Raw genomic sequence first — 17,777 nt, 5'->3', positions numbered from 1 at the left:
AGCTTAAATACATACACTTTAACACAGTAACACTTAACAGACTGAAACAAAAAAAATCATGCTGCTAAACAAATGGTTAACCAAACACTGGCACTAACACAGTTACACTGGTATCATTTTCTATGATCCCACTGTGCAGTCAGACATATGCAAGTATTTCTGTATTAATCTAACTCATTAAAGTGGGTGGTAAACATTACCCAGTAAAATAAACGTGACACAGAACTTCACTAGATGCAGCTTCCAACTGCTATGAAACAGGTAGCCTGTTGCAAGACTGAGGCTCCAAAATGAGGTGTATAGGGAGAGTAAATGTCCAAAGCCAGGCTGAATAAGGCTTCGAGCAACCTAGTCTGTTGGAAGGTGTCCCTGCCCATGGCCAGGGGACTGGAACTAGATCATCTTGAAGGTCTCTTCCAACATAAGCCATTCTATGACTCCAAAAGACAGCATGTTATGAGAGGACTGCTGTTATAATCAGAAAATTTATTTTGAGAATTATATTGCACTGATCTGCTCTTTGCATGTCAAATATGGCCATAGGAGGAAAAAAGGTAGAAAAAGAAATGCATGAGAAAGTGGCATGAGAAACACTCAGACAGAAAGAAGTGAAAAGGAAAAACAAACTGAAATAATTACCCAGAGAAACAGCAACAGCACTAGAGGTATGACTCTACTCCAGAGCTGTTTCACTTGAGGCAAAACTTAGGTTTTCAGAATGAGTATTATAGAATGGCTTCTCATATGCATGTTACATGGTGAAAAGTGTTCTTCTGATTTACTTTAAGATAATTAAGCTAACCTAGAAATGCTACTAATAGAAATTTCTATCAGTTGCTGTACAGACAGCTACTGAACAACAGACACTGACACAAATTTCGTCACGCTATCACTGTTAAATCCAGCATGGGATTCCAGTTTAATGAGTGAACACTGAAAGATGTGAGTCTCAACCCAAACTTTTCAATGTTTCTTAATTTAATAGTACACATGATAGACAATAATTACACTTGTTATTTGGTTTTTACCTCTTTTAAGAAGGCATATAAAAAGACACCCTTAAAAATTATTTTTATGTTGTTTGTTGCTGAGGACTCTGCTTCCAGAACTATAGGAAGAAGCAGAGAGCCTTAACTTGAGACTTAAACACCTACAAGGGCATTAACAGGATGATCATTCTTATTAAAATACAAATTACCTAGTGAAATGCCAAAACCCTGGCTGCAAGAAAAGACAATCAAGTTTAGTTTCAACATGCATCTGATTTCAGCTTACAAAGACAGATCATTTGTAAAACACACATCTTTCATTCTGCCTCCCCACAAACACACGCTGTCTTACCACTCAAAATGCGCACTGCCATAAATGACATCCCTGCACAAGGAGACACATTTTTATAGTCAGAAATTAGAAAGAACTACATCAGAATTTCCCTCTGAAAAGTTGTGAAACAAGGAGCTTGGTCAATGCAGAAACAGAAACCAAGGCAGGAGCACGGCTCTGATGACTGGGGTCTACGCCTTCCCCACATTACAGGTAGATAAAAATCAATCCCCTGCTACACCAGAGCTGAGAACACTAGTTAGTCTCAAGCTAGCTTTTCACCAAAATAAACACAGAAGTACAGAGCTGTACTAGAGCTGAATCAAAACAGAATTAATTACTACAAAAAAAAGATGGAAAAATAAAATTATAATAAGGACAAAGCTTTACCAGTTTGGTTTGGTGCTGCTGATGTGTTTCCTGTGCTTGGTACAAGAAATAGAGACTGGATAAAGGACCCCAGTGCATTCACAATATCACGGAAAACTTTAGTGGAATGTTGTTTCATATCATATGACTGACAAAAACACCTGGAAGGTATTTTATAAAACAAAAAGCATTTGACGAATTTGGGACTAAAAGAATATTTTTAACAGCAACTTCACCCCCACACATACTCCGAACTGTAGACTAAAAGCACATTTTAACAGCAAATATCTAGGTAAACAATAATATTTAATTTTAGGTAAATGTTCCTTTGACACTGCTAAGACACAGACATACTCAAATAATAATTAAGCCATTCCTGCATAATAAGCATTGTCTAATGCATTACACAGAATTATCACAAAGAGCTTATTGCATTTAAGTTTCTATACATTTGCAATCTTTTTGGAAGCATTTTCCATTAGAGAAAAAAAATAACAATGTATCTTGAATTTTATGTAAAAGCAAAAGCCAATATATTAAATACCTTAATAGTTGAGGCTGCACACAAAGCCTGTGAATAGATTCTACTGCAACAGCTCGTAGCCACTGTGGTTTGTCTGCATCCAGAAACTTAACCAGCAACGACAGAAATATTTCACATTCTGTTACCTAAAATATACAGTTTATAATAATTAATAAAAAGAAAAACCTCCTACAAAATACTTTCTCTCAAAAACGTTCATCTTGGGAGTCGTATCACAGCAAGTTTTGTACAGAATCTAAAAAAAAATCCCTGGAATGAGTATTTACTCAGAATTATGCAAAAACATAACATTTCTGACAAGCCAAAATCACATATGCTAAAATCACATATCACAATTGTACTGAAGGAGTTAAATTCCTCAGAGACATTGCAATAAAAGTCATACACTGGCTACAGAAGACAAATGAAAATTATATCTTTTAGCAAATACCCAAAACTCAGTACATAAGAACAGCTGAACATGTGGTTTTTACCCACAATCTGTCAACAGCTTTAGCAACTCAAGTCAAAAGCCTCTTAAAAAGTATAAACAAGGCACAGTAATCATCATTATCTAAAGTGAGGCAAATAACAGAAGATCAAAAGGTTCCCAAAACCTGAAAGGCAGTTAAATCAGTTAAAGAGAGAAAAGACAACAGCTAATCTACTGTGAAATTCATGCAAGTCCATATTTGACAAAACTGCACATTTAGAATACATGCAAACAGAAATAAATATAAGAGGAAAATAGTATTTAGCCTTCTCTTCCCTCAGTAGACATCAACAATTTCCAAGAACTAATCAATATTACTACTGATCACATCACTGGCATATACAATGAAAAACAAAATTGCATAAAGAAAATTTGAGCATATTCTTACCAGCAAACTGTAAAACTGCTTAATCAAAACAGAAACTACTCGCAGTAAACGCATACAGATGGGAAAGTATGGTTTTTCCACTGGTGCCGGGGAAGATGAGGTGGTGGAACCTTGCCTGAATTTGATATTTGGGGAGAAGAGCTTTATAACAAGAGGGCATACCCTTTCTTTAAGAAGAAAACTGAATTCCTGATGCTGAAAAAGAAAACAGAAAAATTTATATGCAGATATTCCTTAATTGCTACCAGTAGCTCTGATTATGCATCTTATTTGCACTTGTAGCAAGCCAGAAATAATGTAAATCTTGGTATAAATTACAATCAGGAAATGAAAAGGCAGAACTGCAGACACCATTGAAAAGCTCCCAAAAAGCAGAAAATACAACGGTCAGGTTCATGCCATGCACTCTTGTATTTTGCAAGTTGAAATAGGCTGCTAATATACCACTTATATATTTATAAGTTCCTCAATTTACCTACTGTCCGCTAGTAAAACACATTACTACAGGATCACAGTGTATTTATATGCAGTAGATATATGCAATTCACAGTCTTGAGTCTTACTTTACAAAGTGGGGTGAGGTTAATATTTTTGTTGAATTAACAATTCCACAAATTTAGTTACAGAGCTGTCATAAATCAGGCAAGATAAAAAAATGCATCTCTGGAGGAGATATAAAAAGCAAAACCAAAAGTGAAACAGAGTAAAATGAACAGCTCTACAAAATGCATAAACATAAATAAAATATAAAGTGTTTGGGAATAGAAAAACACTCAAAAAGCCCAGGGAACTTTTCTGTTAACCCCCCACTCCACTCCAATATGTAAAAGCTACAAGTCCTTCAGGAAAACAATATTCATATTAAATTTCAGAGGATTTAATGAAGTGTAGATTCTACTACCTATGTGAGTAAAAGTCTTCCTGTTTTCCGTCCAAGAACTACTCACTTGTAAAAACACTTGTGGAAAGTCATTGAGGACCGACTCAAGAAGTTCAAGGCCAAATGTCCGCGTCATTTCTGTCATACCCACGAGCCAGTAAGGAGCATCAGCATTAACTAACTGACAAAGATCCTTAGGAAATAAACACAGTAACATTGACATTCTCTGTACAGTCCAGTACCAAGAAAGTTTCCCAAGTATATAATGAAATCTACACGCTCTCCTCTTTTGTGAGTAATTTTCTGATTTCAATATAATTTTTCGTTAAATACTTTTCAAACATAAATTAAAAAGCATAGGAAATGTTTAAGAGAAATTTTAAACTTTGCTGGTATCCTTGTAGCATGTGTGTTCATTCCTACCTTCAAAAATATCTCAAGACCAGTGAATTTGCTAAGTCAAGAAGATTTTTATTGGTCTGATGAATGCAACTACTCCTTTTCATTACATACTTGCCTTTAACGTCTAATACCAACCACAAGAAATAGGACTGAACTACAGCTGCAGCGTTTTGTGCTGTATTGGGTCTGGCTGAGATGGAGTTAATCTTCCCCACTGCAGCCACAGTGCTGAGTTTTGCATTGGTAGCTAGAAAGGTGCTGACAGCACATCAGTGTTTTGGCTACTGGCACATTTGGCTAATAACACTAGCACAGCCTCAATGCTGTCTCTCAAGATTTCCCCCCACTGCCACCAAGAGGCTGGGGAAGATCCTGGGAGGAGGACACAAAAAAATGTCAAAAAATGTAATCCCAAATTAACCAAAGAGATATTCCATACCTCAGTTATAAAACCTAAGAAATGGAAGAGGAAGGGAGCCATGCATTCGTTATCTACAATATTTGCCTTTGGTAGCAACCATCATGCATTCTGAAGCTCTGCTTCTCAGGAAGTGGCTGAACATTGCTTGCTCATGCACAAGAAAACTTTTGCTTTTACTTTAGTAAACTGCCTTATATCAAGCTATGAATTGCTTTCTATGTTATTTTCTCTCCCCATCCCAATCATTTAGGGACTGGTAGAGCAGCTTGGTGGACACTTGAGAGTACAGCCATGGTAAACCTACCACAGGCTCACAGAAATAAGAACTTGAACTTAATGCAGACACATATGCCTAGCTATTGTTTAAGACTTAGAGTGAAACATTTTCCAAGGCCACTCTGTCTCCGTTTTCCCATCATTCCCCTGTAATACAGCATATCATCAACAATTAGAATAAACAGCATAAGAAAGCCCAAGGCTCTGGTTAAGGACATTGCAAATAACGCCAACAGCAAATTCTTGAAATTTCTTGAAGAGATGTAGAAGCACCCCATTGTAACTGCAAATATATATGTTCCCCAACTACCTGAAAAAGCATATATGCATCCTTAGCACATGGCTTCAGTGTGCTGACAGATCTTCTGTTACTATTCCCTTGAACTGCAGCTGGCTGGTCAACAGCATCTGTGCAAAAAACATAAAACAAAGTTTTGTGAACAAAGAAACTGTTAAAAATCAAGTACGCGTTAAGTGTTCTTACAAGAATATCCTATGAGAATGGCCAAGTAATTCTTCTGCAACTTATCATGTCTATAGAAACAAACATTAGATTGACTACCAAAAATCATCAATACCAAGCACTACTTTCCAACATTCTCTTCAAAACTCCTACTGCCGTGTATTTCCCACTCAGTAATCTATGGTACCTGCACCATAAATGACACCCTCACCTCAAATCCCTTTACAGTACTAACCTGAAGACCAGTTCTCACAGCTTGAAAAAAAAAATCTAGGTTTTATATACTGCTGCACTGAATTGGACTGACACAATGGCAAAGGACTTCATCTCCTTTAAATACAAGTAAGTGTCTAAAAGACAGTTAAAATTAACATCTGTGACTTTTTTATAACATCTACAGACATCTTACTACTTCTTTATCTGAAAGAGAAGTCTGATATGTGTCAAAAAAGCAGGTAATTAAAAACAAGCTGAGTAAGCAGTATGTTCACCTTTATATCGTTCATCTTCAGCAACTACTCTCTCAAACACGACAGTAACTACCTGCCGAACTGTAGCTGCTGCAGTGTTATTTGTGATATTATCTTTTGTGAAGTGCAATCGAAAGCAAAGTACAATTGCCTGAAAGGGAAAAAAAACAGAAAAAATATTACCTTACAACAATACATTTCATCTTTTAGCTAAGAGTCAAGAAGGTTGATAGATGGAAGAATGCTTTCTTCTGCAGTTTGTCAAAAGGTTGTCCAAAAAAAAAAATTAAAATTTGAAGAACCAGAATACACTTTATGGATTATCCTAGCCAAAAAGCTCTTTAGTAATCCTTCCAAAAGGCAATCAAAAAGTGGGATTAACTGAACACATTATAATGTGCCGATAAAATTGCAATCATACAGAATACACAGTAATCATTAGACAGAACAACTTGTATGAATATTAATGTTGAAAGGACATTAGGATGTAAGGTTAATCACAGAAAGCTAAAATGTCATTCCTCTCCTACAATGAATCATAATACTTTCACAATCATATTGCCTTGACTGCTATTATTCCTAAGATGTGCATTTCAAAGTGGCATTGTGCTGGCAATGACCTGAATACTTTTTCCCACTGGATTCCCATTTCCATTATTACTCTAACTCATAGTTTAATACTTACCTGTTTTATAATGAATTTTCAAAATTAACATCTGTATGCGTAGTGAAACCTGTGTTTCTTGTTCTTCTTCATATACTGCATTCCTATACTTTCAAGAACCTCAACCACACCCGGCCATAGTGCTACATGCTTTGAGCCATAAAAGATTCAGAATTTTCTTCTGCCTCTTTTTCAAGTCTATGATTTGTGGACTCTACACAGACGATATTGCTACATTAGTTTAAAATCCTACATTAGCTTGACTGAAACACAAACATGCAATGCATGTCTGGCTGAAACCAATTTTCTACAATGTAATCTAGAAGAGAAACTTACTAAGCAGTTTCATAATTCACAGATGAGTAAACAACGTTGCTTCTTCAAAGAGAAGTATCTCATAATTTAGATTAAAAGGACTGGCTCCAAACTTTTTGTTTTAGTTGAAACATAATATCCAAGATGCTTCATGTTTAAAACTATGACCCAAAGTTAGTACAGAAAGAGCAATTGTAACTGCACTGTTTTCAAAGGAGATTTAAGTGAGGGGGGAAGGCAGCTTCTTTTAACGTTTTCTCCATTAGTGAGAGTTTACACTGTGCTGTATGTTCTGATTCCAGTTCAAAAACACAAAACAAATTTAACAGATGAGGATAGGCATTAGCTCAGTTTTTATTTCAACTTCCTATTAAGTCCGAAATGTATTATAGTGAAGGAATTACAAAACATATGGAAAAGGAAGCTAAAAGAAATCCTGTTCTCAGAGTCTAATCATAAAGACAATAGGGACACAATAGAATCAAGAAAGCCCCTTCCTCGTTCATTGTTTTCACATGCTTCATATGTAAAATTTCCCCATTTTCTCTCTTGGATATTTTAAATTCTATAGTTGACACCAACAAATTCTTACCTTGGACAGCGCTTCATCATGCACAACTGTATTGGTTGTTAAAAGTACAAGAACTGTCTGGAGCAATTTAAGTTCTTCGAGACTGTTCTCCATTAATTGCCAAAGCATATTAATTATGTTTCCTGCTGCAGCCTAAAAAGAAGTAATTTTTTGTCATCTATTACAATATTTATGTACTGGTATATCCTGTACATATGTAAGAATATCACTGTCATAAAGGCATATCATAAATAAATGCGTCTATTTGTCTATACCATAGGACTACATTGAGAATATAAAGCAAATTTCATTGTCACAAGCTTCCTGAAGTATTTTTAAAGAGCTGACAACAGAAATGTCTTAATATACAGTACAAATTAAAGCCTGTACTTAATTTTCTACTTGGAAATATGGAAGACAGAGTAAAAAGATATTTTTCCCTCAGAATTCACTCATTTCAGAGAGAAAACAGTGTAATTTTACACTACACAAGCACAACTGAAGGTGTATTTTAACAGCATTATTTGCATCAGCTTCCTAACACTATATATGCAGTACATAATGTATCATGGCATTCATTGCTGCAGAAAATGTGCATCCATTACACATTATTTAAAAAAAAAATTTAACAAAAGCACAATAATATTATTGCACAGAGTACATTGTGTAGATGCACAAGGTTCATTATATGCACAATTCTTGCAGTGTAAGAATGTGAACTTGTTGGGGGTTGTTTTTTTTTTTCTTTTTTTCTCTCTGTGGAATTTTCCCCATTGTAATGCTAAGAATTTGTTGGCTACACACTAGCACGGATCGCTAGTAACAGTTTCTATCGAAGGGGGTGGAGGGGGGAGAAGCAGAACACCGCAAGATCAGGTGGGGGCAGGAAAAGGAGAGGTGGAGGCAGCTGCGCTCTCTCTCTCTCTCTCTCTCACTTGTTTAGCTCGGAGAAGAACGGTCGCTGGAAAAACCTCACCCTGCCATCCCAACGCTGGGAGCTGCCTTCCTTGGCTGTGGGACCCCACACCCCTCTGCTCGGATGTCCTCCCGCTTCAGCTTGCCACCTCTATGCATCCTGTTGGAGCATCGGGACAGATGCCCCAGGATCCGTGAGCACTATCTCTCCTCTGCCTTTCCCATCTGGCAGATGCCATCACCCCCAGCACCCCTCCAGCCACGTGGGATCATCGTACCTCCCCCCTGCTCAACCGGGAGCCGGCTGGAACTGCCTGCCAGCTGGGACGGTAACTGCACGACAGGGGAAGGGTATCCACGACCGAAAGAACTGTTGCTGGGTTCCTGCTCTGTTTGTTGTTACTTTTGTAGTTGTTGTTGTTTTTATTTACCTTGTTATATATATATCTATCAGTAAAGAACTGTTGTTCCTACCCCCGTATCTTTGCCTGAGAGTCTCTTAATTTCAAAATTATAATAAATTGGAGGGAGGGGGTGCTTCTCAGCAGATACCTGTCTTTCAAAACCAAGACAGAACTAAATGAGTTGGTTTCAATTTCCATGGATTTCCTTCTAGAGGAAACTAATACTGCCTCACCTCTTTTTTATGGTGTAAAAGGTTTTCTTTTAAATTACTGAAAAACAACTATGAGTAAAATATTTTGTGGACTATGTTCATTATAATATAAAGAGCCTCTTAAAACAAGTCATTCACCTTCCACTTGAGGTCTGAAATATTTATGTTTCTGTATAAAGATCGATCTTACCTCTGAAACAACTTCATGAGACATAAGCCTCTGTATGGCTGCTAGACATAGCTGAGTGATCTTTGGTTCTTTTGTTCCACAACCCATCAGAAAAGGTTGAACCACCTCTGAGCTGTTCTCTTTCAATGCTTTCAAAGAGAAATATGGCAGCAGTCAATGTTTAATACTTTGAAAAATACAGCACAAAAACTGTTAATCACACCTATTAACAAAAAGCAATCTCCAGTCTTAGAAATTTGGGATTTACATGTGGACCACAGGGAAAAGCCAAGTGAAGACAGACACTGGGCTGACACAGCTCACTTCCATAATCACCCTGGCCAAGGCTCAAATTCCAGGCACCCTCTCCCTTACACACTCAATTGACTTTCCAAATCCAAAACATCCACTTAAGAGCCCATGTGGTTAGCAAGGTGGTGTGTAAGGTTCTGCCAACTCCAGAGGTTTCCCTGGCCTTGCCACAGGAACCAGTCTCAGTCTGGTAGCACTGTCCTTCTGCTCTGCTTCACCTCAGCACCTAATGCGGGAGCAACACAGTGTGGCACAGAGCAATATTCCAAAGCACAGGACAGGAAGTGAAAGAGCAAACTGCCACTGGCAAAACAGGAAGAAAAAGAGACTAGACTGACAAAACAAGAGGAGAGAGACCGGACTGTTTGTATCCTGGATACATTCACCTGGCTGTGATTTTGCCAAATGGTGTTTTAGTGACAAAGGGTAGCTTCTTAAAATGGATTTTGTCAGGAGAAAACCAGTTACCATAAGCTGTCTCTCCCCCCCGCTTCTTTTTTTTGTTAAGGAGAAAAAGCTTCATAATGAATACAACATTCTACACTGGCATTTAAAACAGTTTTTCTCATAAAAGCAATTCAAGAAATCTGAAATAATAAAATTCAAAATACTAAAATACTAAATATATTAAAGGAAAACATGGCTCTGACTGATGAGTGGTTTTCCATTTGCAGGTATGTTTTTTGATTCATGCAAACTTCTAAGATTTTAGTCGCTCATCACCATTTCAGATACTAAACACTTCCTCACAGTTGAAAGTTCAATGTGCGTTCTTACACTGAATGTCAGTCATATACTGCGACTTAGTCTACATGTAGTAGAAGAAATCTATTCATGAAGTTTCACATGCTTTTCAGAGGACAGTAGTTACCACAAACAAAAAATAAATTTTCATATAAAAATGCAAACATGATCTATACTACTAAGCATCAGCACAACTAATTTGGAAAAAAATGAAACAAGTTAAAACTACAAAAATATACTTTCATAATGTTTTCCAACTGAAACACTGACTCAGAAGTTTCTACAAAAAGGATAGGCTATTATAAATTCTGGATGCCAACTTTTTATACAATAATAGTTTTTACAGGGTGATACACAGTCCAGTTTCATCAGCCTCTTCAGAGCCAGTGCAGGCTCAATGTCCAGTTCACATTTCTGAACTGCCACTAAATTCTAACCATCAAGCAGATAAAAGCAAAGAAAAGATACAACAAAACATTTATCCTTAACATGAGACTCAAGACAGTTCTAAATGGTAAGAAAGCCATGAGTTAAGAAATAACAAGACAAAGAATAAATTTAGCCTTTTGCAACACTTTCTTCTATAATCTATTAAAAGCAACAATCTTACAACAGAATCTATACAAGTATTTTTAACTTATGAAGCTGAAAAATTAATGTTTTGTAGATACGCTTTTGTACCCATCTAGTTTTATAGCAACCAGGCACATGGAGTGAATCTTGGGGCTTTCCTGTTCAGAGGGTGTGAAGCTAAACTTTGATGATCCCTTCCAACTCAGAGTACTCTTATCTCATGATTCTGTGACTGTATTAGCTTCAGTCTTAAAATGCACAATAAATGTATTACTGCCAGGTCTGCTTCCATTTTGCTACCAATTTATGGCAGAATATATTAAAAAAGAAATCTATCTTACCGAACTATAACAAATGAGAAGTTTTTGGAAAGTATAAACTTTCCCGTTCATTTCAACACGAGACTGTAATTCTGATTTTTTAGAAGAACTCCTAAACCATACGTTTTTGCACATCTCAATGCCACATGGAAATAATTTCTCAAATTTAGCTCCTGTGATTTAAGGCTTTCTCCTCCTCTGGAATTTGTCACATTTTTATAAATAAATAATAAAGCATGTACACACTGCCAAGAATGAAGACTTTGAAACAGCTCAACTTAACTTTTCGAAGAGAAAGAAAGAAGTTAGATCAATGACCTCTAAATTCTAGCAGGTTAAATATATCCCACCAAAAATAACAAAGATTTTTACAATTTTAATAGACTATAAGCCTGCATCTTTTTTCCCAAAAATTATAATCCTACACAATGAAATGCTTCAAGAAAGCATCAGATCAGCTTATTCAAAACAAACAGTTGTTCTGTTAGTGAAATGACAGTTTACATCAAAATATTAATAGAATTATATCCGGATCAAAATATATTTGTATTACTAGAATGTCTTGTAGATGTTCCTAAATCATCTAGCAGTCAAAAAGCATCCATTAGATTTCACAATTACAAAATGCTACATGGCAAAATGTAGCATTTTTCAGCTTTATTATTACTAAAGTATATATATTATTTTTCTTCAGAAGATTTTAAATACTAGATAGACAATTTCTTGACACTAACTTAGATTAGCTTAAATTGCTACCTCAAAAAATACAAAAGTTCATAAATAATTGAGTCTGTTTAACGACATTATGCTTTAACAGTGGAATGTTAGGATAATGCACAAGCAAAGTACATTTTCCCAGTACAAAACTGTGGTACAGAGGAGGAAAAAGTTATTATCCTATTAGCAAAGATTAACTAATCAAAATAACTCTGAGGACCTGCTGGTTTCCCAAACCTCTTAGCAACAAATCCGTGTACGTTTTTTGAATGAAATAAATACTAAGTACATTCTAGTTTAAACTTTCCAAGAAAAAATTATTTTTAAAAATTTACCAACTACGAGAAAGTTCTCCCTCAAAAAGATGAAAATGAAGACTTTCCCATCCACGACTAAATTTAATGATCTTTCCTATCTCTTCCTTTTGAAAACCAAAAAAAAAGAGAATTTTGCAGGATTAGAAACTAGCTTTCTAAAATACTAATTTCTTTATGCAGTAATATGTTGATAGCTTCCCAGATGGCTAACTACTGCTTTCCCTTTTTCATTTGCGCATTTTGATATAGCTGACATTACCTGGCATACTTTTCCCACTTATGTCAGCATTCATGACAGCAGTAAAAACAAAGAAAATAAAAAAAAATTAAAAAGAGGCATTAAAGTGAAATACTGAGGAGTGGGTCTGTTAATTCAAATAATCCTAGAAAATGCCTCCTTAACAATATCTGATTTACACATGTCAAAACAAGATATGGTTTTGCAGCTATTCCACTGGGCCTTCCAAACAATCTAGCATTTCAAGGATTTTGACTGCATCTGGGATAGACACTCAAATATTAATGCAGGGGCATTCAAACCTGGCCAGCGGCTTTACCAGCAACTGGCAAGAAGCCAACTTTGTAAAGCTGAAGCCAGTCAAGAGATATGGTTTTAAGCACTTACAAAGCTGCAGCTCACAAGATACATCCCGTCCCTCAAGACATTGGAACGTCTTAAATTGAATGACCTTGTCTCAGATAAAGATGGATTTTTGCCTGCCAGTTACAAGTCCCCAAAGGCTGGATTAATATAGAGATGTGGATCATTCTGCAGAACTCCACACAGAGCACTCAACCACAGCAACTAAAACACTGAGAATGTAGGCTCTAAGTATTTCATGTTATTTTCCTAAGTGGATGATTACTTTTGTAGAGAATCAACTGAAAATGGAGCCCTCCCTCAGCATCCTTAATAGCACTAACAAGAGACAAGTAGTGTTAAAAAACTTCTGTGCTACTGGATTTTTTGCTAGGTGCCCAAATGTAAAGCATCGACCAATATAGCACATGCTAGAAGACATGTAGTACTATTAGCCATATCCAAGACATCTTCTTAACTTTTTGATCTGTAACTCAACTTTATTTTTCCTATTGCACAGCAAATAATTACCTGTCAAAATATCTGTGTTTTGTGCAGCTATTGTTTTCACTTTTATTATTCCTGATTCAGCGGCCTGGAAGAAAAGAAAGCAAGTAGTTTAGGTGCTATATCATACATCAATATCTGCAAAGAAAAAAATTATTGTAGATACATAAAAAAGTACAGTCTCAGAGCAAGAAATGTGTTCGCAGTGGTTTCTGCTAGCAGAGCTAATGCAGATGTGAAATTTTTGTAGCTGCTGGAATTAATTTCTAGAATTCCACAGGAAGGGTTATATTCAGAATTTTTAGAAATCATTATTCTCATTTTATTACTTTCCAGTCATATGAATGCAAAAAAAATCTAGCAAGCATGAACTAGCAAGCATAACTAGCACTGTTATATAGCCTCTATACAGTCTCAAACTATGAGTATAACAATGAAACCCATCTTCCCCTGTTTTTTGACTCCCAAATATCCAATACAAACTATCCCAGGGCAATGCCACGAAGATGACTTTCTAACAATACTCTCTGTTCTTTCCAGCATGCCATACAGTGCACAGCACTAGTTCCTCCCCTTTCCCCACAAGTCTGAGTTGGCAGAGCATTGTCCTCTCCCTCGCACACTCCTTCAGCAGGGCCAGGGCTGCGGGCCAGGGGCTGCATGGGTACAGCGCAGTCAGGTGACAACCAGGGCTGCCCAGCCCAGCCAGGACATCACACATGCCCCCTAGGGAACAGCAACTCCCTCTTCAATGCTCACAAACACCTCCTCATAGAAATCACTCAAGTCATGTTCTCTACTGGAAATCAAGCCAAACTGGAAACGTGACGTTGAAGCTTTGCATTTCAAGACTGACTTCCGAAAGCTTTGTGTACAAAATACAAAAGATATAGTCTACATTGTGCCTTTCCATTTTTAAATTTCATTAATACACTATAAGCCTCTGGAAAGAATAAAATAAATCAAAATAAATGCAACAGGTTTTCCCAAATGACTGGATTCCTATCGCTGGAATATACTGTTCTGAAAATTTGAAAACACACTTCCTCTTTTATTTCAGCTTTGTATTTCTGTGCACTTTCCACACTAAACATTTCTATTTTTCCTCTGATACTAATATTTAAAGATGTGTGCTGTCACCACATAAAACAGATTAGAGAAGCAGAAAAGCAGTGACAGCAGAAATATGAAAACGATAGTGCATGAAATTTTACCAAGTATTAATATTCCCTCTCTATCAGAACACTATTCCAACAAGGTTTCAAGGAAAGTCAGGCTAAGGTGACTGTATAAATTCACAATTAAATATTTTAATTAAGAGTTGAAATACACATTTCTCAAAACAGCTAAATGAGAAATGCAAAGCTGAAGCTTGTTTGGTTGGTTTTTAAAAAAAAAACATTTATTTCCCAAAACAATATAGGAAGTCTAAACACTGACTTAAAATCCTGGAGATTTATTTAGGTTTTCCTGAACACAGTTTTCCACTTTAAAAATAATGTAAATAATATCCACAGCCTGATTAACAATACAACATGTTCAAATGAGCACAAAGCAACATGAACTAAATATTTTGCATAACTAAAATAAGGTGTGCCAAATGCAGCTCTAATGTGTTGAAGTTCTTGAGATTTAAGTCATACCCTGTTCTTCTTCAGTTATAAACTGTCAGCTAATTGGAGGGGTTCTTGTCACAACACATTGTTCTTATCAATTAATCTGAAGGATTTGTCATAGTCCAACCTCAATTATCTTTAAACTAAAACTAATCACATCTACTGGCAATTGATTTCTGTCTTGCCAGGAGTGACAAACTCACTCCGATTCAAAGAAATATTAAGCCTGCTCATATTAGTGGAATTCATAAATTCCATGCACTTTGCACAAAAATTCTCCAACATAATGTCTCTCAGTTGTTCTCATGCTGCCTTTAGATAAAATAGTATACATTTTCTTTTAAAAAATAAGGTAAAACAAAACAAAACAACTGCTGAATATAAGCATTCTTCTCCATGAGATGCAGAAATTTGTATGATCATCTGCATTATGATATGGTTTCTATTCAAAATCCCAGTTAAAAATGCTTACAGTTAAAAACTAATTACACCAGTCACATCCTACGAAAGAAAAATATTCTGTTATATATGTAAAAGAAACAACACATTAACATCATAAAAAAACCCTAGTTGATCACAAAGAGCCAACAGAAAACACGATAACTATAAACCGTTTCTAATCTGTATACATGAATTTAAAAGTGTGATTGGATTGCATCAATTTAAGTGGCAAATTAAAAGATATATTCACAGCTTTTAAGTTGACAAATTCACATCAATTACTACAGCAGTTTGCAGGACACTGCCACATGAGAAAAGGATCTTATAAAACACTAATCAAGGAAAGAGACACCATTATAGCGTGTGTATTTAGGGGTACAAATATGATCATTTACTTTCACATGCACACAAGGCACCATGTTTTTAAAGCAATCACCAATTTTAGACATAACAGTACCAGCTTCCCTTAGCACCACAACTCACAGTAGTCTAATGAGCAAGTCAGTTGTCTCTTTATTATGAAAAAAAGCAAACACATGTAATTCCTGAAACACAACAAAGCTTAAATGTACTTAAAACCTTCAGCAAAGATTTCCAATTCTGCTGCTTTAATAACTGAAATGGAACTGATATCAAATATCTCAAACACACACCTGCTATTATTGAGTTTTGGTTCATATTTCTCCTGAAGCAACTGCAGCATCCAGTCTGGGAAGGTGAAATACTGATGAAGAAGAGGAGGTGACTCAGTGATAGCAGATATTCAAATCAATCTCTTCCAGTACTTTTATCTAGTTTTAATCAATCAATAATCCCACAGCAAAATTCAATAGGACCCCCTGGGCTCAAACACTTGCCCCATCATCTTTCTGCTTCCTTTGAAATTACTATGTATCTTCTGATTATGTGGAAACCACCCTTCAGAGAAATCAAAGTAAGGCAAATACAGAATCTATGTACAAAAAAAAAAAAAAAAAAAAAAAAAATTAAAAAATCACAACAGTGCAGTTTCAAGTAGACCGAAGTCTGCTCATAATATCTACCTCTTGGCCTCAAAATCCCTCTCTGAATGTACAATCTGACAACAGCAACCTCTGCCTGTAAGGCACCTGTGAGTTTCTCTGCACATGAGAGACCATGATGTGGAAATGCATAGAGACTTCCAAACTCAGCTTCAGGAGTTTCTCAGATCCAAAACTCGTCCCCTCCTAATTGACTTCTCAGTCTTTAGTTGAAACAGGGAAGAAATTCAGCCTTCCTATCACTAGAAGTGCTGTGAGCATCTTTCCAATTTTCGGAAATTTTTACTTTGTTATCTGGTAAGTGCTTTAGACCCTAAACAGAGGCAGGTAATATCTACTCGGGCGATCAAGAAGGACAGATTTAACATATCCTCAAGCAGAACCAACATTTACCAACATCCAGGTAACATTCTAAACAAACTAATTTTCTCCACTTTTTAGTCTGTGTACACATATTTAAAGATCTGTAACTCATAAATAGCATATGAAGGTATTAGGATAACTGGGATATTCAATTCTACATGAATTCAGCATGATGTAATGGCAAGCCCTGTGCACCACGAATAATAAGTGCATCTAGAAAGCACCAGTTCTTCAAATCTGTCTTCTGGGACACTGTGGAAGCCCTTAAGTACAGCTGCAGCAGTAATCTGCATTATTAGGATATCACTAGAGCTAACTCCATAATCATCATAATGTTCCCTGGCAGCCCAAGAACGGGAGTTGTCTTGGAAGTACAAAGAATAATGGCACGATATATGCTTGAACATTTAACTCTCAGAGACCAAGACATATTGGACCTCTACTGCAATGCATACAGACAGACAAGTAAGGGACCAGACGGGTCACCTGGGATGTGATCCAACAGTACATCAGGTGCTCTGCAGTAATCTCTATGGATTTGTCTTTACTCTGGTGTAAAAATGAAAGCGTTACCCTTCTCTTACTGAAAAACAATTACATAGTTAACAACTTTTCCTAAGGCAAAGATGACACAAAATTCGAATCTAAAGTGAGAAAAAGCAATTGTTGTCTCTGCCATAGCAATTGGTTTTTTTAATGTTTCAAACCTGTTTTTTAAAAAAAGCTTTAAAAAGGATAAATATGCTGATCTTCAAAGGAATTTGTATCTAACAACTAGGAACAGAAAGTAGCACCTTTTTGACTTTATTAACCAGAAAAAAAATATATTCCCATAAGGATATTTAATGTAATGACCAAGCATGTGCTGATTTCTACTAAGGATTGATCTGACATTAAGGATACTTTTGTATGAATTTCTAAATGTGATAGCATTATTACCAAAAGTTAATAAAATCAAGAATTTTCAATGCTAGTGCTTTTGAATGACCATTTGTGTTTTCATTGCA

At 36.1% G+C, this 17,777-nt stretch overlaps 1 protein-coding gene across 3 annotated transcripts in view; it reads right to left on the bottom strand.

The window, feature by feature from the left end:
- The window catches only part of MON2 (MON2 regulator of endosome-to-Golgi trafficking), a 64,849-nt gene that overhangs the window by 41,124 nt on the left and 5,948 nt on the right, over positions 1-17,777 (bottom strand). For 2 of the 3 annotated variants that reach the window (XM_014890890.2, XM_014890893.2), the window contains exons 2-10: positions 13,353-13,416; positions 9,280-9,407; positions 7,580-7,711; positions 6,030-6,159; positions 5,386-5,483; positions 4,044-4,169; positions 3,097-3,291; positions 2,237-2,361; positions 1,714-1,853 (exon numbers count right to left, since the gene is read on the bottom strand). In XM_014890890.2, the coding sequence (XP_014746376.1) occupies positions 1,714-1,853; positions 2,237-2,361; positions 3,097-3,291; positions 4,044-4,169; positions 5,386-5,483; positions 6,030-6,159; positions 7,580-7,711; positions 9,280-9,407; positions 13,353-13,416 (1,138 nt within the window). Of the gene's footprint in view, positions 1-1,713; positions 1,854-2,236; positions 2,362-3,096; positions 3,292-4,043; positions 4,170-5,385; positions 5,484-6,029; positions 6,160-7,579; positions 7,712-9,279; positions 9,408-13,352; positions 13,417-16,038; positions 16,110-17,777 lie in introns of all 3 variants that reach the window. The other variant, XM_088165613.1, reaches the window with a different exon arrangement.

This window comes from Sturnus vulgaris, chromosome 5 (genome assembly GCF_052056855.1).
Source record: "Sturnus vulgaris isolate bStuVul1 chromosome 5, bStuVul1.hap1, whole genome shotgun sequence".
Taxonomy (NCBI): Eukaryota; Metazoa; Chordata; class Aves; order Passeriformes; family Sturnidae; genus Sturnus; species Sturnus vulgaris.
Note: the sequence above shows the minus strand (reverse complement) of the source record. Positions and strands in the feature narration are given on the sequence as shown.